At 42.8% G+C, this 24,122-nt stretch overlaps 1 protein-coding gene across 2 annotated transcripts; it reads left to right on the top strand.

Annotated features, from left to right (window-relative positions):
- The first annotated feature begins 172 nt into the window (after positions 1 to 172).
- On the top strand, positions 173 to 18,899 carry SUPV3L1 (Suv3 like RNA helicase). 2 transcript variants are annotated; one of them, XM_066554892.1, is made up of 15 exons: positions 173 to 321; positions 4,614 to 4,691; positions 5,003 to 5,110; positions 7,085 to 7,199; positions 7,798 to 7,966; positions 9,321 to 9,432; positions 9,739 to 9,816; positions 10,869 to 10,960; positions 11,755 to 11,935; positions 12,360 to 12,453; positions 13,186 to 13,405; positions 14,323 to 14,403; positions 15,873 to 16,049; positions 17,597 to 17,745; positions 18,088 to 18,899. In XM_066554892.1, exons 3-15 carry the CDS (start codon positions 5,047 to 5,049, stop codon positions 18,581 to 18,583), a joined length of 2,028 nt encoding a protein of 675 aa, XP_066410989.1. In that variant the 5' UTR covers positions 173 to 321; positions 4,614 to 4,691; positions 5,003 to 5,046; the 3' UTR covers positions 18,584 to 18,899. The 2 variants fall into 2 exon arrangements, with proteins under 2 accessions (XP_066410989.1, XP_066410990.1); XM_066554893.1 differs by lacking the exons at positions 173 to 321; positions 4,614 to 4,691; positions 5,003 to 5,110; positions 7,085 to 7,199 and having other exon boundaries at positions 7,855 to 7,970.
- The last annotated feature ends 5,223 nt before the right edge of the window (positions 18,900 to 24,122 follow it).

Consider the following 24,122-nt stretch of genomic DNA (forward strand, 5'->3'; position numbering starts at 1 on the left):
GTGGGCGGGGCGGGGCGCGCGCCGATGACGCGTTAGCCGCGCGCCGCCGCCCTTGTCCGCGGATGAGTCGCTGCGCGTGGCCGCTGCTGCGGCGGCTCCCGGCGCGCGCGGCGCTCGCGCTCCGCCATGGCGGCGGCTCCGCTCCCCGCGCGCGCCCCGCCGCCTCCTCCGCCTCCTCCGCCTCGTCCTCAGCGAACGGGGACGGCGGCGCTTCCCGCCCCCCCGACACCTCGCTCTTCGTGCCCGTGCCGCTGAAACCCGGCCTCGGCGGCGCGGCCGAAGAAGATGTGGGCGCCGAGCTCACGCGGCCCCTCGACAAGGGTGAGTGCGGGCGGCACCGTGAGGGGACGGGGCGGAGGTCCTGGGGCTCCGATCGTGAGGCCTCGGCCGCCCTCTGCCCGCCGGCGATGGAGGCTGCTGGGGCCGCACCTCGAGCGTTCTGGGCCGCTCGGCTCGGGAAGGACGTTCGGGAGCTCGAGCTAGTCCGGAGAACGGGGCTGGGGCACAGATCGGATGAGGAGCGGCTGCGGGAGCTGCTGGGGCTCTCCAGGAGGAGAGGAGGCTCAAGGAACACCTCGCGGTCTACTGCTCCCTGCCAGGAGCCTGGAGGGGGTCGGGCTCTGCTCCTAGGGAACAGCCTCAGGCTGTGCCAGGGGAGGCTTAGGTTGGACAGTGGGAGGAATTTCTTCACAGGAAAAGTGAATAAACATTGGAAAGGGCTGGAGTCACCATCTCTGGAGGTGTTTAAGGACAGACTGTGGCACACAAGGTGGTGTTTGGTCATAGGTTGGGCTCGATGATTGGAGAGGTCTTTTCCGGCTTAGTTGATTCTGTGACCGTGCTGAGGGAACTGGGCCCTGCTGCTCTGGGGTCCTTTCCTGGCTCAGAAACGCCCTCTCCCTTAAGAGCAGGGAGCCCTTCCCTGCAGCGTGTCTGACCTGTCGCTCACTGGGCCCGTGAAGGTGCAGTGGGACGAAGGCTGTTGATGAGATGGCATCTGCATGTGCTGGGATTCTTGCAGCTGTGCTGTGCGGGGTGATCCTTCCAGCTCAGGCTGTTCTGTGATTGCCCAGGGCCCGTGGGCGTGCTCTGTGTGCAGGAAACTCCGCTGGCCCTTCCTCCATCCCCTGGTTTGGCCGGTCAGGGTAAAGGTGCTTGGCTTGGGGCGTGTCCCGCAGCCAAAATGCAGTCTTGTGCATTCCAGAACCATAGCTGTGTCTGAACTTTAAAGACGTAGTTTCCACAAATATTGATGTTACAGACCGAAGAGATTGTCTGTGTGTGAGTGTGCCTAGATTAGAAGTGGGAGAAGTGATAGGGCAAGGGGAAATGGCTTCAAATGGACAGAGGGTAGGTTTAGATTGGGTATTAGGAAAGAATTCTTTCCTGTGAGGGAGGTGAGGCCCTGGCACAGGGTGCCCAGAGAAGCTGTGGCTGCCCCATCCCTGGCAGTTGGATGGGGTTTGAAGCAGCCTGAGATAGTGGGAGTGTCCCTGCCCATGGCAGGGGACTGGAATGTGAGATGGTCTTTAAGGTCCCTTCCAAGCCAGACAGTTCTGTGATCTTATGACTCCATGATCTTTAAAGACTGGTAAACAAGAGACAAGGTCTTGATTCTTTTGAAGTTTGCTGATCTGAAAGCATTAAGGGTGCAAATGGAAATCTTTCATATTTTCTCGTTAAGTGTTGTGATGACATTTATCTTAACTCCACAGTACAGGAGGATGGGCAAATTATCTTAATAGTTCAGAACTGTGGAGAGAAGAATATCTGGCCTTAAAAGCTAAAAAATCCCAGTCAGGATGAAGAATCCTGAACAGCTGTGATGTGAAAATCTGCGTTGTCAAACTTGTCTTTGGTATGAGTAGTGCATTCCTCAGGTGCCAATAAAGGTGAATGATGGCTTCTTACCTGTCCATTGCCTGTTCTCTCATTATTAGAGGAGCAGTTATGGTGGATTTCTTCAAAGCTATAACTAAAATGCTCTGGGAAAATAAGTATAGATTCTGTTTGGTCTATGCTAAGTTGTTGAGAACAGATTGGCTAAAATTATGTGGAAATTAACTACTTCAGACAGCCTGATGTTCTTCCCTGTGAGCCAGGCAAGGAATAGCAGCCAGGTGACCTGTGGGGTGCTCATCTGGCTCTCTTTGTTGCTGTCAACAATATCTTGAAAAAACAATGATGTATTTTAAAAGTATTGGTATTTTGAAACCCAGTAATGTTAGAGAATGTTAAAAAATGAAATAAATAGTCTTCCTCTGCTTCCCCCTTCAGGTTCTGACCACACACAGTATTATGCATCTGGTTATTTTTATATTTTAAATAAAGATAGTTTGTCAGATTCTGCTGCTAAGTACTGACTAGATTCAATAAAGATGTGTATTTTTGAGCTTACTGGTTGCAGCTTGTGCAGAAACTTTGTTAGTGAGCATACCTGCAGTGTGAATCATCTTGTTAACTTGCTCCAGTGAGAGTGATTAGAGTTTTCACGCTGGTCAAACACTGCTAGGAAGACTAAAGATCTTTTTAGAAGCTTACTTTTGTAAAGCCAGTTTTGTAAAAACTTCATAGCAGACCTGAAATTAATTCACTGCTTCTGTTTTCCACAACTTCATAGGAAATGTATCCCTGTGATGAATGAATGCTTTCACTTGCTGATGAATGCTTTCAGTTTTGGTGGGTGTATCTTCTGTATCAGTCACTGAATGTCAGGGCTTGGTAGATGCCCAGGTTGCATGGAGTGGACAATGGGAGTTTAAGATTTGGGGAGGAATTTGAAATAAAGCACTTCACTGGCCCAGTGGTAACAGACAGCCTGACTGCAGTGGGTTGTTGGCATCAGAGATACAGGGAAATGACTCCAAAGTCTTCCTGCAAACAGGGTTGAAACATCGAAATGAGTCTGATACATTGGAGACTAACTGAATGTTTTCTGAGCTTCACTGCGGTTGGGCTGTCTTTTTACAGAGAACCTTAAAAATGCTGCTGAGAAGTCCAAGTAATTGAGGGATAAGAGCTAAAACACAGCTCTGGAATGAGAGGTAAACAAAGGGAAATCTCAAAGCAGGAGTGGGTGGTAAAAGGGTGGTGATTGAGACAGGACACATGCTCTGAGTGTCATGTGCAGTTGGATAAGCTCACATGGGCTGCAGTGCCAGCTTTGTTTTGTTCAGATTTTCCTCATTGTTAGACAAGTGTCTGTGCTCAGGGAGGCTCCTGACCTTGGGCAGCGCGGTCCCAATGTCACAGGCCTTGGATAGAAACGTGTTTGGCACTGACCTTTTAATCTCGTAGTCAGGCCAATGCGCTGTGAGCTGAGCTGCAGGGCTGATGATGTGTTAGTTGCTCGAGCTTCTTGGGGAAGCTCTGAAGAGCATTGAGCCCTGTGCTTGCTTGTGCTGCACTGTTTTCCAGTCTGTCTTGGATTTCAGGGCCCTGAAACATGGGCGTGGATGCCTTCCTAGGAAATGTAATCCTGCTGGTGCCCTTGCTTCTTTGTTGCCTTTGGGAACATTTCAGAACACGAGTTAACCATTAAAACACATGGGATGTGCATTTAAATTTGCCATATTCTTGTCAGCTGGTGATTTTCCTTGTGCCAAGTGGAATGTCTCTGTCACAGCTTTTTAGAGAGGCAATCTTCCAATAATTTAAAGTTGATTTTCTGGGAAGCTTTCCATGTCATGTCAGGCAGTTACAGAGTGAGTTGCAGAGAGCAGAGCCTGACAGTGTTGTGTGCAGTGACTTGTGCTACATTTGTCACTCCCAGCATTTTATAATGCAGGGGTCACAGACTCGAGTTTTAAGGATAATGTAAGGTCATGAATAGGTGTTCATGAAATTTCCTAGATTTTTTGTGGATTTCTGATCTGCTGTAGATGGAAAAGGGACACATCTTTTTGTACTGTCATTTAACTAACGTTTAATGAACTAAAATCAGTGTGTGCTTGAGTAAGTAGAATTTTGTTGTAACACTAAACTTGCCTTTTAGGAGAGGGGAAAGGGTTTATTAAAAAGTTTATAGGATTTTATTCAAAGAAAGCTGAGTAATTTGTTATACATCTGAAGAAACTCTGTTGTTTTTTTTTTTTTTTCTTTTTTTTCTTCCTTCCATTTATTTAACCTGAGACAAGAAAGAGTACTGTGTCTGGATTACCTGATCCTTCTGAGGAGTCTGTCTTGGAAGCAGAGTGGAGGGAAGAACATAGCTCAGGATGTTGATTAAAAGCTGTCACCAAGTAGCTCAAGCAGATTTGCTTTTCATATTAAAACCTCCTGATGGGTGCTGATAAAAAGCAAACAAAAACCCACCCCAAAACATTAATTAGTTTGTTCCATGACTTGTTAGCTGCACATTCCCATCTTTATGGTTTCCTATCAAGTACCAGGGGGCATGGCTGGCACCACCTTCTTATTCTGCTGCATTTGAAGGTTGCCCTCCACAATAGCCCCAGTCTCACTCCTTGATTTTATTTGATTTAGGGGGAGTTCATTTGTGTCTGTTGAGCATGGAAAGATTGCCTTTCTCCAGAGTATAAACCAGGATCTTTGGGCCAGGAGAATGTGATTAAATTTTGAGGAAGCTAAAAAAAATTATTCTTTTTCTACAGGTGAAGTCCTAAAAAACTTAAATAAGTTCTACAAAAGAAAAGAAATTCAAAGACTAGGAGCTGAAAATGGACTAGATGGTAAGAAAATGTTTTAAGTTTATATTACTTTAATGTGAAATCTCTTTTACTTCAAATATGGTATTAGATGTGATCTTTTTATCACAGCACTGCTTCTTTACATTGTCTCTGTGTCCTGATTTGATAAGGAAGTGAGTTTTTTGGGAGAAAAACTTAGTTCAAATAACTTTTATATTTACTTTTAATAGCTTATATTAAGGTACAGCTTTTTAATGAACTGCTTCAGTGTTTTATTGGGTGTTTACAAATAGAATTTTCTGATCCTGGCCACATGAATTTTATTATTTTTCTTTCTTCTTTTTTTTCCCCAGCTCGCCTCTTTCACCAGGCATTTATAAGCTTTAGGAAGTATATCATGGAATCCAGTTCTGTGAGTGCTGATTTGCATATTATTCTCAATGATATATGCTGTGGTGCAGGCAAGTATCTGGAATGCTTGTAAAATAAAATGTAATTTTTACTTGGTTTTGTCCTATATACTTACTTATGTACATGTGAACCCCCTACTGAGAATGATTATTCAATATGATTGAGAATTAATTCACTTCTGTCAGAGAGATTAAAAATCCCTGCTTCCCTGTCAGAAACATCTGTGTCCATCCAAGGGAATGTTCAGTTATGAAATCTTCTGAAGTGGAAGTGAAAGATGTGGAGGTGATAGCAAGAAGCAGCCTGTGGTTGTACAGCATCTGTTCAGGGCTGAAATGAAAGCAGTGCTGCTCTGTTTGTTCCTCTCTCTGAAATCCAGTAGTCACTAGGGGGCACCTGGAGAGCTCTGTGCCAGCTGGTGGCTCTGGGGACAGCTTTGTGACAGTGCTCTGTTCCCTGTGGCACCCACAGAGGCGTCTTTGCCTGCTTAGTGCATCCTGTGTTGGCAGGACCAGCAATGAACTGAGAGGTGAGGCCAGCTGGGAGCCCCAGAATCAGCTTTCTCCAGGGTTTGAGCTGCACACTGTGGGATTTAATGATGGCATTTTAAAGGTTGCAGTGGCTGTTACTTTTGTCTTAAAATGTAACTGTGTCGATTTGAAATGTTGGCCATCTTAGGAAATTGTCTCATTGTATTTCTTGTGCATAAAATATTCCACAGGGTTTTCTCATTTCTACTCCTTATCTGGTTATAGATGAGCATTATGCCCTGTAACTCATATACAGAAATACTGACATTTTTAAATTTGAATTTTTCTTGTCCAAAGATAATAATTAAATATACTACAGTTCTAAAAAAATTTCCACAATAATTTTTATTAATTGAATAATGCTCAATTTAACCTCCCCCAAAATCAAACATCATCCCAAACAAAATGAAGACACTCCAACAAACTCCAAACCACTGCTTTTTCCTTTTGTGTGTGTATGTTTGATAATAATTTTTTAGATCAAGACAGTTCTATGAAATTCTAAGAGAGCTGGACAGTAGGAGTGTGACCTGAGATGAGACCTTTAACATCCACATATCTACTGTGCAAACATTCAGAAGAATGAACCTGGATTTCTCTTCTGAGTTGATTTTAGAGTTTAGAACCAGCATTCTAATTTTTGGTAGCTTGGAGAAGCTGCAAATCTGTTTTTCTCTGTTCATTCATAAAAGCACTTTAAAAGATTTCTCCTCCTGTCCTGTCCTGTCCTGTCCTGTCCTGTCCTGTCCTGTCCTGTCCTGTCCTGTCCTGTCCTGTCCTGTCCGTCCCTTCCCTTCCCTTCCCTTCCCTTCCCTTCCCTTCCCTTCCCTTCCCTTCCCTTCCCTTCCCTTCCCTTCCCTTCCCTTCCCTTCCCTTCCCTTCCCTTCCCTTCCCTTCCCTTCCCTTCCCTTCCCTTCCCTTCCCTTCCCTTCCCTTCCCTTCCCTTCCCTTCCCTTCCCTTCCCTTCCCTTCCCTTCCCTTCCCTTCCCTTCCCTTCCCTTCCCTTCCCTTCCCTTCCCTTCCCTTCCCTTCCCTTCCCTTCCCTTCCCTTCCCTTCCCTTCCCTTCCCTTCCCTTCCCTTCCCTTCCCTTCCCTTCCCTTCCCTTCCCTTCCCTTCCCTTCCTTCCCTGGATTTGGGAAGAAGGGGCTAAAATCTTCTTAGGACAGAAAAGCTGTTTCTCATCCAGCTTTTCCACAGTTTCTCATTTTTACTTAGAAGTTCTGTAGGCAAATAGGTTGAGCAGAATGAATATACTGAAATGAGATGCACTTTTTCATGTTATTGTGTTTGTATTCATTGCTAAATGAGTCCATGTACTTGTGTTAGTTTCCCTTTCTGCCCCTGAGGTGATTATTGAATTTTGTAGAGAGACAGAATTGCAAGGAGTACATAAGTGTGGGGTGGAAATGGTAGAAAATACTTTTCAAAGCTTTTAATGAAGGTAGACACTCAGACAAGCACAGAAACTTTCTGAAAAGGATTTGTTCTTCCAGGTCACGTGGATGATCTGTTCCCATTTTTCCTGAGGCACGCGAAGCAGATCTTCCCCATGCTGGACTGCATGGATGATCTGCGCAAGATCAGCGACCTGAGGCTGCCCCCCAACTGGTCAGTGTGCTCCAGTGGCTGCTCTGGTTCCTTTTCTTACTGCCATGGAATTCCATAGTCTGTGGATTCAACATTTTCAGTGCTTTTCTCTGGTTTTGCAATAATTTGTGTCAGGAACTCTTGTATTTTTTACAATGATTAAAAAAAAATAAGATTACGTTAGCTATGAAAGTCACTGAGTTGGTGTGGTTTTTCCAGGAAAATGTTTTCTGATAATGTGTTTGGGAGGTAACACATCAAAACATTAAAATATTGATAAGCTCAAGGAGAGAGAATTGCAGGAATAATGAGAATTATTTTGAACACAGTGTGTGAATTTCACTCTGAATCTTTGAAAGCATTGTGTGACTTAGAAGATCAATGTGTAAGACACAGTAACCTCTTTATACTGTCTCTAAGAACTTGATATTTCTGCTTTCAACACACATTAAAATTATTAATAAATAAACGCTTAAGATAATTTCAAGTTTCTCCTGAGTCAGTAGCCAGATAATGTTCAACAGATCTGCTTTTTTCTCATTTTTACTTAAAAGTTCTGTAGGCAAATAGGCTGAGCAGAGTGAATATACTGAAATATACTTTTTTGTCTTTGCTTTAGGTATCCAGATGCCAGGGCTATTCAGAGAAAGATAATATTCCATGCTGGTCCTACAAACAGTGGAAAAACTTACCATGCTATCCAGAGATTTTTGTCAGCCAAATCTGGAATATACTGCGGTCCACTAAAACTTCTGGCTCATGAGATCTTCCAAAAGAGTAATGATGCTGTCAGTATGTCAAATTACTTACCAACACCCTTAGTACTGGAACAGTCTCATGAATGCAAGTCTGTCAAGTTCTGTGGTGGCCCCAGGTGGTCCTGGAGCCCTTGGCTCTGCAGTGGTGTCAGCTCATGTGGAATCAGTTGTGCATTTCTGCTTTAGCTGCAGAATGGACCAGTGCTGTCCACAGAGCCTGTGCTGTGCAATCATCCCTGTAACTGCCTCTGTTCTTCTGGGATTTGTTGCTTCCTGGATTAGCCAGGTTCTGCTATTAGGTTTTTTATGCCTTCTTTTGCCCATGACCTTTATTATAGCTTGTACACAAAAAATTACTCTTGCTTAATTCACCTCAGCCTTCTGCTTCAATGTATAAATATATTTCACTTCACCATCCTTGAAAAATTCTGCAGATTTAGATGTGTTGAAGAGTATATCAGGTCCCTAGAGGAAATTCTCATTAGTGTTTTATGTTGCTTTTGGCATATTTTGGGGGCTCCTCACCAGTGTGTTTCCAGCTGCAGAGAGCCAGACCAGTTCTGAAGCACTGCAAGCAGTACAGTACAGTACAGTAGTGATGTTGTGATTTCTCTTTTTTGATGTAGAATTTGTAACTCCTAGTATCACTCTGTCCAGGCAGCACATCAGAAAGATTGTTTAGTCCTGGGAGACAGCTGTAATGCTGTCATACATACATACATACATGTGCTATGTATTCACAGAGTGACTGTGGGTACAGTCAGTGATGTTCCTTGCTAGGGATAACTGAACTTTTCTCCCTTGTGTTTAGTGTGTGTGAGAACTTTTCAGTGGCTGGTTCCTGGATTATGGATCATGTTTGGGCCCTTGGAGCTTGAACAGGGCTCTGCAGGGGGCTTTAGGTATGGATGGAGCAGCCATCAGCACCAAGGAGGGCAGGGCAGGCAGGGTGGTGGCCTCAGCTGTGTCTCACAGCTGGTCCTCACGAGCTCTTGCTGTGTGAGCGTAAGGCAGCAGGGTAATCGCCAAAGGAACTGGAGCTTGCAAGGCTCCTTCACTGCTGGGCCTTGCTTTATGAGCCCCTTGTACTCTTCTAACAGTTCTTTGGTGGCAGATGTGACAGCTCTGAAATGTTCAGGAGAAGATGTCACCTCCTGCAGGAGTAGGGGAAGGTATCAAATTACAGATACCATCTCTTCATTAAACCTTCACTCTGACAGGACTTAAATACAAGGCACAAGTCTCTCAAGGCTGAGTAGTTATTTCCTGGATAGCTTCTTTTACACTGTCCTGAAACTACTGTAAGAAACTGGTTTTGTCCTCTTTGGAAAGGGGATTCTTTCATGTTCAAGAATCTTACCCTGAGATTTCTGAATGCCTTTAGAACGTGCCCTGTGACCTGGTGACAGGAGAAGAGCGTCTGTTTGCCAATGAAGACTCCAGACAGGCTCCTCATGTCGCGTGTACCATTGAAATGTGCAGCACTAATACACCTTGTAAGTGCACAGAATTGTTTCTGTCCTATCTCTGGTATCCTTGTGTGTTATTGTGTGTGTTATTCCTTGGACTCAAAAGTAGCTGAGCTCTTCTTTTTCACTCTTATTTCAACAATTCCTGAACTATGATAGAGCAGTTCAAGAAACATGGATCATCTCAGAATAGCTTTTTGGTGATAGAGGATTAGCTTTGTCTGAGCAACCACTTTGAGGAAACCTTTAAAATTCCTTCAATTCCTTCATGTCTTGTACTACTGTTCTAGATGCTCTTCCTTGGTGCATCTATTTTTCTTCTTTTGTTTTAAGATGAAGTTGCTGTGATTGATGAAATTCAGATGATCCGAGATCCTGCCAGAGGCTGGGCTTGGACAAGAGCCCTTCTAGGTAAGCTTGGTTGTGTTGGCAGTGAATTACCTTAATGGCACATGAAATACAAACTTAGCAGTCAGTAGAGTCATTAGTGGTTATGTGATACAAAATAAAAGTATTTGTTTTTCATGTCTTCTCACAGCAAGTTAGAGAGATACTCTGCCTCAAAGGATTTGTCTGCATGACAAGAAGCTACCTGTCATGTTTTGCTTAACAAATGGGTCTTTAAAATTTTGTTCAGATGCCTCTTTTATTTTTCCTTCCTTGGATAATAAGGAGTCTTTACTACCTTGTCCTTTTACATTGACTATTTCCAAGTATGCTTTTCTGTTCAATTAAAACACCAGTTTTCGAGATACTACCTTTGTAGAGATTGTGCTAAGTAATGGTAACTTTAAATATTTTATAGTGTTAATTTCAAATGTCTCATTTATAGAGCTGCATCAATCTGTTCTGTTCTTACAAGAATGCTTATTTTGATAATTTTAGAATTTTTCTAGAGGAATTTTTGAAACAGTTTTCCTTGTATTTGGAACAGAAGTTTGGAATCTGATTCCCTCTTGACCCTTTCTTTCATTGCTTTTGATTCTAAGTTCAGCAGATTTGTCACACTTCCTTTACTTCCTGTTTTTCCCTTTTGTGTTCTGACTGAATTAGAGGTGAATTCATGCAGAAAACAAAACTCCTCAGTTCTGCTATGGTTTGGGAGTTAGTAAAGCATGAGTAGTAAGTAAAACATCCCCAAAGCTTTGCTCCATTTTTTCAGTGGCTGAGGGTACCTCTTGTTTTGGCTGAGAGGGTGCAGAGAGGTATTGGCTGCTCTCATTATCACACGGATGAATTGTCAATATCACCTGCTGGTAAGAGATCAAGAGCAGCTCTAGGGAAATGGTGTATTGTGGGAGAGGCTTTAGGTGCAGGTTTGGGTTGTTGAAGGAGGTGAAATACAGTCTTTATTGTGTTTAGCAACCAAAATATGATATTTTGATACCTTAAGAGCCAGCTAAAGCTACTGTTGTATATAAACAAGTAATATTTTGCTTTTTATTTTACTGGGCTTTGTTCAGGCCTCTGTGCAGAAGAAATCCATGTTTGTGGAGAACCTGCTGCTATTGACTTGGTCACAGAGCTCATGTACACTACAGGGGAGGAAGTTGAAGTAAGTAATTCTGAGAAGCTGTGAACACAACATCAGGTTCTCTTTGCTTTCCTGTAAAACAGGAAAAAATGTAGGGTCCTTTTAGGAGTATCACTGCTCAAAGTTGTCCTGCAGGAAGTCTTGTATGATGGTGTTTGCAGGGGTCTTAGGATGAGGAAAGAGATGAGAACGTTGACTCCATGTTTCAGAAGGCTTGCTTTATTATTTCATGATATATATTATATTAAAACTATACTAAAAGAATAGAAGAAAGGATTTCATCAGAAGGCTAGCTAAGAATAGAAAAGGAATGATCACAAAGGCTTGTGACTGACTGAGACAGTCCAGACAGCTGGGCTGTGATTGGCCATTAATTAGAAACAACCCCATGAGCCCAATCCCAGATGCACCTGTTGCATTCCACAGCAGCAGATAACCATTGGTTACATTTTGTTCCTGAGGCCTCTCAGCTTCTCAGGAGTAAAAATCCTAAGGAAAGGATTTTTCAGAAAATATCATGGCTACAGTCTTGTTAAACTGTTTCTCAATTTCTGTAAAGCAAAGATGTTGCAAAGTTCTTTCCTTCCCTTTTTAAATAGTGGTAGTGTTTTTCTGTAAGAAGATAAGTGGTTTGCTGAGTTCCCTTTAGGGGATGCTGCAGCTGGTACAGCTCTTTATGGATTTTTACAGCTCTCATCTTCCAGGGGGGCACGGTGCTCTCGAGTTTGCTGACTTTGCAGGATGCGTTGCTGGTTAGTCTCTATATGATGGAATTTGAGTTTAAAAAGTGCCCTTTTTGACAACTTGAATTGTAGGTCCGAAGCTACGATCGCCTGACTCCTCTGGCTGTGCTGGATTATGCCTTGGAGTCCTTGGATAACCTCCGTGCTGGGGACTGCATTGTCTGTTTCAGTAAGAATGACATTTACTCTGTCAGCCGCCAGATTGAAGCCAGAGGATTAGAATGTGCTGTCATCTATGGCAGTCTGCCACCAGGTAAAGCACTGTGCTTTTATTGTTAAGGGAGTGTTCTGCTTCTTGTGCTTTTCTTAGGAGAAAACCCCCTTGTACTGCTTGCTTTATTTTAAAATAAAGCAGTGCTACTTTCCTAGTTTTGCTTCTTTATATAGCTAGAGAAAGTAATCAGCTTTCATTGACTGGTGTTTTAATCTTGGGATTAGACCTTTATTATGTACTTAATTTTGATCTTCAGATAGATGTAATTAAATGAGGTCTATCCACAGCTCTGGGAATGATTTAAATCCCTCCTGCCTCTTCCCCCCATCTGTGGCCAAATATCAATCCAATACCAATTTTTTTTTTTTTTTTTTTCTCAGCCTATTATAATTGGACTTAGTGATGTGTTGTCTTTATTATGTATGAAGTTTGCTATGTGAAGTGTTCTGTCATTCTGTTTTAGGAACAAAGCTTGAACAGGCAAAGAAATTCAATGATCCTGATGATCCATGCAAAATTTTAGTTGCTACAGATGCAATTGGAATGGGACTCAATTTGTAAGTACTTGCAGCAGGTTATGGTACTTTTATTTTCCTTTGGGTCTGATGGCCACATTAATTTCTTTGCTTTTTGTGTCCCCAGTCTGATTGTTGTTAACTCATCTAAATATCTGCTGTGTCTAGATAACACAGTACATACATTTCAGTTTTGAAGTAGTGATCAATTTGGTTAGGCAGAACTAAGCTTTATTTTTAAAACTGGTTCCTAGAACTAAATGGCTCCCTGGGCCTAATTCAGTGTGATGGTTGGCAGAACTAAGCTTTATTTTTAAAACTGGTTCCTAGAACTAATTTGGTTAGGCAGAACTAAGCTTTATTTTTAAAACTGGTTCCTAGAACTGATTGGCTCCCTGGGCCTAATTTAGTGTGATGGTTGGCCGTGGATGACAGGCCCTGCTGGATGAACTGGAGTCAAATGGGCTGGGTTGTCAGTTACCATTCTCTTGCATGCTGAAGGACATGCAGTCACATCATTACAAACTACTGTGGCAGGTGCTGGTGAATGGATTGGAAGGCAATTAGGACATGATTGATATGTGCAGGGATGATTATTCTTCTGCCAGTAGCCTTCTCCTGCCCTTTAGAATATGCTATGTCCCTAAGTACTATCTGTGATACCCTAATTTATAGAGGAGAAAAAACCTTATAAAAAAGCAAAAGCTTTAATTCTTCATATTGGAAATAATTTGCAAAAAAGGATTCCTCTTTGTTTTTGTTGAAATATTTCAGGTGTATAAGAAGAATAATTTTTAACTCCATAGTGAAGCCGACTGTGAATGAGAAGGGGGAGAAGGAAATAGACACCATCACCACCTCTCAGGCGCTGCAGATCGCGGGCAGGGCCGGGCGCTTCGGCTCCTCCTTCAAGCAGGGCGAGGTCACCACCATGCACCGCGACGACCTCGCCCAGCTCAAGGAGATCCTCAGCGAGCCTGTGCCTCCTGTCCAGGTGAGAACCTCAGTACCCAGCCTAAACACCTGTGCTCTGGGGCTGGATTGTGGTATTCTGATCCCATATTATGTCTCCTTCTGTTTGCAACCCATAAAAATGAGTTGTGCCAGAGTGACTTTGAATATACGTCCCATTTGGAGGCTTGTGGCATTCACATTCTCTGAAAAAATTCCTTCACCCAGGGTTTTTCTCCTGGGAAGCTGAGAAGCCTCAGAGAAAAGGAAATCAATTCTTATCTCATTTGCTTCTCCTGTGTTGTGCTGGTGGGGAATGTGTTTGGAGATTGTTTACCCACAGCTGATTGTTTCATTGGATTCTGCTGTGAGTTGTTTTCACTCTTTGGCCAATTGGGGCCAAACTGTGTTGAGACTTTGCAGAGTCAGGAGTTTTCATTATTATCTTTTTAGCATTCAGTAAGTATCTTTTCTGTATTCTTTAGTATAGTATAGTATTCTTTAATACTATACTATACTAAAGTATAGTATAGTATTCTACTATTATATATATATATAATATATAGTATAATAATATATATAATATATAATATAGTATAATAATACTACACAATAGTATATATAATATATTATTATACTATTATATTATTATAATATAGTATAATAAAGTAATTAGCCTTCTGAGAACATGGAGTCAGATGCATCATTCTCTCCCCTCATCAGTGGACCTGCATTTACAATAGAGACTTGCTGTGCTGCTTTTATATTAAATCTGCTCTTTTAAGAATTAAAAGCTCAAGCACAAAAGCTCTTAAGTTTCAGCTGAGTGTGCTAAATAAACTGGAGTCTGCAGGGTGCTTTGATTTCTTGCATTTTGTCTTTCAATGTGTTACTTCTGGTGCATTAACTTTAAAACAATATTAAGAATTAATGAAAGTTTTTTCTTTCTTTTCCATTTAGGCAGCTGGCCTACATCCTACTCCTGAGCAGATAGAAATGTTTGCTTATCATCTTCCTGATGCCACTCTATCCAACTTAATTGTAAGGATGATCAAAATATTAGCTTCTGCTTTAAAAATGGAGTATAACTAATAGTCCTTGCTTTGTACAAACCTGCCCTTGGGAGGCCTGACAGACAGCCTTGTGTGTATTTTTTTATCAGTTGGATTCTTCTCTCTGCCACACAAGTGACTGCAGATAGGTTTAGGATGTTCAACTTCTCTATGCTAAACTTGGAAGTTTTGAAACGTGTCAGTCATTTTTACATGTGTTTAAAACTGTGCAGCAGCTTTTTCATTCCAGTTTTTCTGAATTTTAAATGTAGATCTTTAGGTCTGAGGCTGAAAATATTAGAGATCTAAATTTAGATAAATTATTTAAAAATTCCTAGGAAACTGGTCATGACAGATTTCTACACATCTGAAAGTTACCTGATTGTTTTTCCTGTTTCTCTGGATTTTGTGGTTAAACTGTGTAACTTTTAGAAAACTGATTTGATCTCCTCTTTAAATAGATACCAGTTCTTTTGGATATACAAAAACATTAAAAAATAGAAATTAAGATTCCAATACTGTACTGAAAAAACATTATCACAGCTTTTAGTAAACTGAGAAATCCTTGGCAGCTTTCATGGTTTTAAATGTGCATTATTGTTCCTGCTGATCTGCTGTTATGTAGCAAAATGCAGATTTCTAACCTTGAAATAAAAGATTAAACCTGGAGACTTCTTGGAAGACTTAGCCTGGTCAGGTAACAGCACATCTTTAAAATATTTAAATTAGAAATTCTGGACTGGCATAGTAGTGTTAAGATAAAAACCTTGTGTTGTTTTTGATCTCTTAAATATTCAGACACATATTTAATTTAAAAGCTCATAGTTTCTTTAAAGATGTTTTAAAAAAATCTTTCAAAGATTTGCATTAGAGAAATTATTTTGGGGACCCATAAAATTCCCCCTGCAGGGTGCACTGCATCTTCCATTTCTCCAGACCTTGAGTGTGTCTCATATTTTCTTTGAACTCCTCTATTGCAATACTAGATTTAGCTTGTTTTCTTTCTTCCTAAAATAGATCTGATCCTGACATTGAGCTAAAAATACCTCAATTATTGAATTGGGTGCTGTAAAGGTAGCTTTTTGGGTCATGCTAAGTGACAAACCTGGAGAAATTTCTAAACATAGTGGTGACTGGTTCCTGTGATAGTGTTCTCTGTAACTAAAATGTACCCTTCCAGAACTTTGTTATTTAGGAGACTGATTGAAAGTGTTTATATAAAGTATAGTGTGTTGTGTCTTCTCCTCTGTGTTGGAGAATTTAATGCAAATTCTGCTAAAAGAGCAGGGGGAACTCCTCTGCCCACTTTTTTATTACTGCTGCCAAATTTGATGGTTTTTAATTGTTCTTTCAGTAGAGCTAGTCTTTCAAACTCTAAAGAATTTTTTGGTTTGGTAAGACAAAGTTGAACAAGCCTCTCCTGTACTAACATTCTTACATTTGGTTTTATTTTCCCAGGATATTTTTGTGAGCCTCTCCCAGGTCGATGGGATGTACTTTGTCTGCAATATTGATGACTTTAAATTTCTGGCAGATATGATTCAGCACATTCCACTCAATCTGAGATCACGATACGTCTTCTGCACTGCACCCTTGAACAGGAAAGAGCCTTTTGTGTGTACCACTTTGCTGAAGGTCAGCTAGTTTTTTTCCCTCAAAAAATGTGGTGTTTATGTTGTACCAAGAGGGTTTTGGTGCACTGGGACTGTATCTAGCTGCTGGATTTGTTGTAGGCTTTGCTACCAGATCATTTGAAACCATTCTTAAAGTGCTTACAGGTAGTATAAGGGGATAACAAATAGCTAGACATGTATTGAATTCTTCACTATTTTTATTGACCAGAGCTTTTAACCTCTGAAAACTGCTTCTCATGATGGAAATTAAAGTTGGGATAGCTTTTCTGCTGATTGCCTCTGAAAATCCTACTGCTTGTCCTTGTCTGTGAGCTCTGAACTGGGAGAGATGATGAGAGTGCTGTTCCCTGGTCACTTGTGCACTGTTAAGCTTTGCCACCAGCATGTTCCTAAAATCAGTCATTAAAAACCAAGTTACTGCTCCTTTGAGCTGTTGGCTTGCCAACAGAAGAAGAGAATGTGGGATTAAGGGTGATTGCTGATGCTATAATACAGTTACACAGCATTTAAACCTCAGAAAACACAGAGCTGTAAGTTGCTCTCAGAATTATGTCACTGTGCTTTTCAGGCCTGGATGAATTGGTTTTTGCTGTGCCCCAGGAGTGATTATTTTGAGGAATTTCTAGTCAGCTGACTTTTCGGTTTTGCAGGTTTAATAATAACATAACTTGGGACTGTTGCTTTGTTAGACAGTATTTTCATTGTTCCCTTTTTAAAGACTGCATTAAACTTTTAAAATGAAATAGTATAAAAATGAAACTGATGTGGTGCCCTCATGTTACAAATATTAGAACCCTGCTTTTCAGAAATGGCTAGTAATCTTTAAAAAATGAGTGATTTAATAAAGAGTTGAAAGAAGTGCTTCCTTAGGAAAATGATGAGCTTTTGGATTCCAAGTAGTGAAGGTGCAGAGGGCATAATGCAGTGTTAGAGGCTGTTGTGAATGCTTGTGTGAATTTAAGCCCCATTCCTTGGCCAAGAAAACCCACTTTAGTATCAGCCAGATAGGAAGCACTTATTCCAAGTCATGAGTACTCTTGAAAATTTTAGATTTAAATCTTACTTGACTTGTTTTTCTGTTAGTTGAAGAGCTGAGGTGTCTGGGTTTCAGAAGAGTGGATTTCTAGGGCAGATTAATCTGTGGGTAGTGTGTTTCCTAAACCAGGGAATACATTTAATATTCCAAACTCTGGCAACCCTGAAACAAGATAATTAACCAAATAGGGAGAGGAGGATTAAAAAAGACACAAAGTCCATCTGCTTTGCTAGATGCAGTCAAATGCCTTCAGTGTTACACTTTTCTGGATAGCTCTGTGCTTTTGTTCTTAACTCTGTGCATGGCCCATGGACAAATTGTGTTAATGAGGCCCTGGAAAGGAGAGGTGACTCCTGTGTTGAGTAATTAAGTAAAAGAATGTGTGGCATTTGGGTTGTGTAAAACAAAGCAGGTGTTTTATGGAGTATTCTATGCAGACTCTGGGGAATTGAACTCTTTGGGGATCTCTTCTTTCCCGCTGGAGGACCTGCCTGAATGTGTTTGTTTTTCAGTTTGCACGGCAGTTCAGTAGAAACGAGCCGCTGACCTTCGACTGGCTCTGCCGGCACACCAAGTGGCCCTTGGCTGCTCCAAAGAACATCAAGGAACTTGTACACCTCGAAGCTGTGCATGATGTTTTTGACCTCTATCTGTGGTTAAGGTACTGTCTTTGTGCTTGAAGACTGTTTATTTTTTTCCTGTTATTTATGACTTGCAGTCCTAGAAGTGCAGTGTCTACAAGCCCATATGTGGGTGGTGCAGGATGGGCTCCTTTGGCATTTTAGAGGATCTTGACAAATCAGTGTTGAGGGAGTGAGTTCTGCAGACAGCAGTTTGTGATTGACAGAAGGAGAAGGGTAGAAACAAGGACTGGAGAAACTGAAATGCAAATTAAAATATGTATTCCCATGCAACATGTAATGGATATTCATTTTACTTAGTACATATCCCATTTTTGTCCCAGTGAGAAGGTTTAATTGTGTGTTCTTTTGCCTCTCTTCAGTTACCGCTTCATGGACATGTTCCCTGACGCTGCCCTTGTAAGGGACATCCAGAAGAAACTGGATGACATTATACAGATTGGTGTCTGCAACATCACAAAGCTGATCCGAGCTTCCCAGTCTGCAGCTGCCCCTGGCACAGCTGAGGTGGTGCCAGAAGATTTTCCTCTCTCAAGGACTCAGAGGGAGCCCAGGGCGGTGTCAGAGCGCCACGGTGCAGCCTCCACAGAGGCTCTGTCCACCGCAGTGGAGGCTGCAGGGCTCAGAAGAGCCAAGAACGTGAGACCCTCGCGGCTGGGGGGCAGGCAGGAGGAGCTGAAAAGCTATGGACGGGGATCCCTTGCCAACAGACTGCTGAGGGAGGGACTTCTGACACAGGAAATGCTGAGACAGCTGGAGAGTGAGTGGCAGGATCAGCACAGGAATGGTAGATATGGCTTTGGCTCAAAAAGAGATGATCAGCATAGTTCAAAGGAAACGAGAAAAAAGAGAAAATAGAACCGTGCCCTAATTCTGTTTAGTTTTTATTCATGAAATAAAATACTATTTTAATAACTTCTTTGGCATTTCATGTTTACACTGCTGCAGCTCCTTGATGCTTTCCTTCTCCTGTGACCAGTAATGTGAAGCACTCAGAGAACTGGACTCTTCAAAGCTCAGAGGCCATAAGTTTGTTTTAACCACTTAGCTGTACACTCTCAATCATGGTGTTCAGCATCAGTGTATGATCTACTGCTGTGTGAAAATTTGAACTTGGTGTCTTCTTGCAAGATATCCTCTCATCATCAATAAATGTCAGAAATTTCACTAGTAATGAATTAGCTACTCATTCCACCCCTTCCCAAAGGGCAGAGTTTAACAGACCACAAACAAGTGATGAACAGCCTGGAACAAAATTGGCTTAGAATGGTGATAGGAGTCATGTGCCTCTAACCATTGTGTCCTGTGAAAATGTGTAAGGAGGTTAAAAGCATTTGTGCTAATGTATCAGGAGTGATGGAATTCTGGCCACAAGAATTTTGGAGTGAATTTCAGTTCTGTAATCTGAGGGATAATTGTGATGCTGTGTGATTTGGTTTTCATATGAGCAGCTTTTAGGTGTGCTTTGGAACTCCCAGTTTGGATGCTGGAGAGTGGAAAGAATCAGATGCTGAAACTGCTGTGTGTTTACAGAAATGGGTTTCAGCACTTGTACATGTTGCTGGGCTGCCTGAGGAGAATAATGCTGTGTACAAGTGCACAGGTCCTGCTTGTGTCATTGTTGGGAAACCTTTAAGATCCTGGCTGAGTTTCATTGTCAAATACCTGACTTTATGAAATGATTAGCTGTGGTTCTTTGCAGGCTGAAGTTTGCTCTGAATCCCCTTTTCTTTCTCCTGGTATCAGTCCCTTATGCTGCTGTTCAGAAAGAAATCTGCAGCAGTTTGAAAACTGTTTTTGCAGCTGTTTTCAGTGTAGCTCATATACTCTTTCCTCATTGTTTACTAAAAAGCAGGCAGTGTGTAAATGTTTCTAGCCAATGTGATCTCCTGCTGCTTTCAGTACAGTGCTGGTGGGAAGAGAAAGTTTTAGCTCCTTTCCCTGCAAAGCCACATCTTTTTTTCCTTCCCCAAGAAAAACCAAGCAGCTCTATGTGTGTGGCAGTGGCCACGTGAGTGTTGTGGATTTTCTGTTCTGCAGATTTGCTGTTCAGCTTTGCTTTCCCAGAGTGCTGCTGAACAGCAAGCTGCACAGAGTGCAATCTTGCATTAACCCTTCCAGGTGTGCTGTATTTGCTGTCACACCGCTTGTGTGATGTGGGTTGTGTGATGGAGTGCCATCAGTTGCCTCCTTGCTCTTGGCACTCACTGTAAAGGAAGCAGTAGTTACTCAAGCTGAGGCACATTCTGCCCACTTGTGTTGTTCCATTTACCCCTGGGACTGCACTTCCCCCAGATCCAGGGTGGATGTGCAAACCACTGTTTGAAACCCCCTTGGTTGTCCACCATGGACAACTCTCATTTTCTCTGCCCAGTGTGTGAGGTTGGCTTGTGGGAGACCCACAGTGATAGTGTGCTTTGCTCTGTTAGGCTGAATTTGTGCTTTAATCACACAGTAAGCTGAGTGCTAGTGTATATTTCTGAGCAAGGAAAGAGTGTCTGGGACTTCAGGGTGTAAGCCAGCCTTGTGTTTCAGCACCAAGCCTTGCAATAAAGAACCTAAATGACTATAAGCATTCTTTTTTGTATTTTGCTGAGATTAGCACTTTGCTTAACTCGCTGCTTGTTTCCATAGTGACTCCATAGTAACTGTTTTAGAGGCCCTGAAGTTTATTCAGGCGTTTCCAGGCTGACTTTATGAAAGTTTTCTTTTCTTCTGAGCTAATGGTGTGGCTGTCATTGACTCCCATTAGAATGGCTGCCAGATTGGTCCCATGTGGTACAATCTGGACTGCTGTGGTGCAGTTACCCCAACTACCCATTTTTAACCTGCCTTGTAGGGCTGTGCTGGAGCTTCATTTTTAAGCAACAACAACACTGTTCTCTTGATCTGGGAATCACGTCTGCAAAACTAGTTCAGGTGTTCAGATTTCCAGATTAATTTCAGGCATCAAAATTAGAGATGTTTGGAAGTTTATTCATTAATTGTTTATTGCTGTCCTTCAAATGTAAGATGCTGATTGTAACAGCACTGCTTGGTAAAATCCTTCTGTCTTTTAAGCCTAGTATGCTCTGTCTGTGCTGTTTCCATCTCTATTCTGGTTTTTCCTCAGTCCCCTCAGGTGTTCTGCCTTACTTTATGTCCTGATGTTGCACTAGGAGTGGCATATGCAAGAAGAATGAGTATGGGGACCCCTTTCTCTCCTGAACTTTGATGGATTTATGGGAATATAATGGGGGATGAACCTGCTGCTACTGCAGGGAAGGGGGAATGTGTTCTAGGGGTTGGTTTTGGAATCATTGATGCCTTGTGTAAGCTGACCTAGAACAGAGGCTGGACAATATTAAAAAATGAAGTGGGGGTTTATTAAAAGGCCTCAATAGATCTACCTTGGGCAGCACAAGAGCCCAGCCAGGGCTGCACCCAAGATGAACCAAAATGGTCACAAAAAAGCTCATGGGGTCTCTCACTTTTATAGTTCTGCTCCATTTGCATCTTGCAGTTCATTGTCCCATTCCAGCTTTAGCTCATGCAGTCCCACCCTGCTTGTTTTTCTCTCTCCAGCCCACGGTGTTTGTGCTCCTGGGCCTGAGATTTGGGTCATTTGTCCTTGGTCCCCAGCTGGAGCAGGAATTGTTTTGTCTCCCTGCTCTGTGCACAGAGCTCACCATCCCATAATATGAAGCTCAGAAGTACACACGAAAGCAGAACAGAATCTGAAAAATATAGAAGCCAAAACCTGAGGCATCATCATAAACTGTAACAAAGAAGGATTTCCCCTGCTGACTCGCTAGTAGCTGTGTCCACTGTCTCCTTGTTAACCTGGATACCAAATTTAGCAGCCAGCATTGCTACTGCCTTTGATACCTCACAAAGATAGGTGAGTTCATCTCACAATAAAATACTTATTGGTATGGTACCTCTTTCTGGAGGTAACAAGGGCACGTTTAGCTGGTGGACTCAAGACTTTTTTATGAGTTTCCCCATTGTAGCTATGAGCTCCTTTTCTCTGCAGGCCTTTGACTGCAGGGCTGTGGGAGGCAGATGAGCACCAGACCCTTCAGGATTCTCCATTGTGCCATGAGATGGGATTTGGAGGCACAACTGCAGGAGAAGAAAGTACAGAGTGAGGCATTACAGTTTTAAAGTCTTGTTGGCCCTTGCAAAGCAGATAGGAAAGGTTTGTGAGTAACTTTTATTGGTGCAGGTCTAACAAAAGGGAAAAACAGCATCCCCACAAGCTTCCAAGCTGCATGCAGTTGGAGCTGATGCATTCCCATGGGCCTGGGCTGGTTCCCCTGTGCTGGCCAGGATGTGTACAAAATGGCTGTGACACTTTTGGGTGTTGGGCCCTTGGTACATTGAGTGCTGTCTGGCTGGAAATGAGATCATGTCTTGTGTTCTCTTGCACAGCATCCTGCTGGAAGCTGGGATGCACCAAGGGTGAGTGAACAGCTTCCACAGAGATTCTGACAGGTCAGGTATTTCACAGAGCCTGCTGCCAGTTCAGGAACACTGAGATCTCTGAGACCCTTTTCCAGTCACGTCTGTCAGAGAAAGAAAGAAAAGAGAGAATGAAAATTAAATCTACTGTATTACAGACACAATGAGCTCTGGATCAAAGAGGGATGGAGCTTGAAAGGTGATGTTTTCAATTTTGCTGGCCAGAGGGGTTGTGACTCGGGTGGCATGGGTAAACAATGAGGAGAGAGACAGTCCCTTTGGGAGTCAGTGTCTGACTTAACGAGCCAGCAGTTATTCAAAGATGAATAGAGGAGAAGTGAACCGTGCTTTCTGCCTGGTAGTGGGGCTTATTTTCTTCTTTCTTTTCTCTCTTTCTCTCAAAGATCAAAGGCCTAATTTTAGAACAAGCCCTATTTATGGACTGCTCAGCCACTCTGTCTGCTTTACTCTTGTTCTAGAATAATGGAAAATAAATAGAGCTGGCAGGATCTCCCAGTGTCCAGAGCTCATCCCTGATGCAAGGCAGGAGGAGAAAAAAAGAAAAAGACCTTTCCTAGCAGAGGTTCTGTATGATTTGTCTCTGCAGAGGGAGTTCCCCTCCCTGAGCTCTTTCAATCTTTCCTCGTGATCAGAAGCTGAAAAATGTGCCCTGTGAGTGCTCCTGATGTTCAGCAGAGCAAACTCCTCCTGATCCCTGCCACAGCTGACAGGACTGGGCAGAGTCCTCTTTCCAGGGCTGCTGCTGAGTATGGAGCTGAGTGTTGGTGGATGTGCCTCTGGATTTTCCTCCTGTAGGTACAGCCCACCATGATCAGTTGTACTTTTTTTCTTTTTACAGTAGCATGAGATGGTTGGGTCCACTCTAAGCTATGAACTGATGTGGCCAGACTGACTGGCTGCCTCTGCCCTTCTCTGGATCTCTAGACACTTCCCACTACTCACTAATTCTTTGTGTTTCCTCACATTACTTGGTACTCCCCTCCCCCTTTCCTCTTCTCCCCCTGCTGTTTTTCTAATCTATCAAAATAATTTTTAATTGTTACCTTGTTCTGCAAAATTCAGGGTGACAATTGTCTGCAGTAGCTGTGCTCAGTTCAGCTGAACAGTAACTGGGGGGAAACACATTCTGTGTAGGTGTAGTTTGAGAGTGAGCCTCTAATTACCCCATGAGAATGCCTTTTTTTTTTTTTCTTCCTCTCCTTTGTGTCAGCATTTCACTGTTTCCTTGGGATGATGTTTCCATAGTCCATATCACTTGATACACTGACACAATCCTGGAACCACTGGTTTATTCAGAATGAATTTGAGAGTTGATGGTTAAAGGCTGTGTCAGAATGTGATGGTGTAAGGAAGCTGCTCTTGCATCCTTCCAGTGGGGCAGTGTGATACCCACACTGCTGCCTGCCAGCTAAATCTGTTCTCTCCCCAGGTTTTGCAGTTCTGAGGATCTTCAGTGGTCTGGAGCTTTGGGAGAAGGGAGAAGAACCAGCCCAAAACCTCCCTGCTGGGAATTGCACAAGAAGCATTCCAGCTGGGGGCAGGGGTCCGTGTGTCTCTGCTCTTTACACAGCTGAAGCTTAATTGGTACAAAGCTGCAGAGAAGGGTGCACTGTGCAGAGCTAGAGTGAAGTTAATCCATGCAGAAGAGCTGAGCAGAGGGAAGAAGTCTCCTAAATCCGTTCAGCTTCCCAGATTCCCTGCAGCCCCCGGCCGTGGTGGAGCCTGTCAGCCCCAAGCGGGGCAGGCTGCGTAGCAACTGCTTTGAGAAGTGGTAACAATTCCCAAGTGGGGCAGCAACAAAATCGATTTTTCTCCCCTTGAGCTTGGCAGCTCTCCAGGTGCCTGCTCTGGCACAATGAAGTGTGTGGCTGGGGAGGGAGGGAGGGACTTCGGGGTGATGTGGGGGGGTGTGCCACAAAGAGGCAGAAGTTTA

The sequence above is a fragment of the Molothrus aeneus genome, chromosome 8 (assembly GCF_037042795.1).
Source record: "Molothrus aeneus isolate 106 chromosome 8, BPBGC_Maene_1.0, whole genome shotgun sequence".
Taxonomy (NCBI): Eukaryota; Metazoa; Chordata; class Aves; order Passeriformes; family Icteridae; genus Molothrus; species Molothrus aeneus.

Excerpts from the sequence above, each read along its gene's own strand:
- SUPV3L1 (XM_066554892.1), top strand. The coding sequence starts at position 5,047 with ATGGAATCCAGTTCTGTGAGTGCTGATTTGCATATTATTCTCAATGAT. Across the intron at positions 5,111-7,084 it reads TGATATATGCTGTGGTGCAG|GTCACGTGGATGATCTGTTC; the intron begins GCAAGTATCTGG and ends TTGTTCTTCCAG. Across the intron at positions 9,817-10,868 it reads TTGGACAAGAGCCCTTCTAG|GCCTCTGTGCAGAAGAAATC; the intron begins GTAAGCTTGGTT and ends GGCTTTGTTCAG.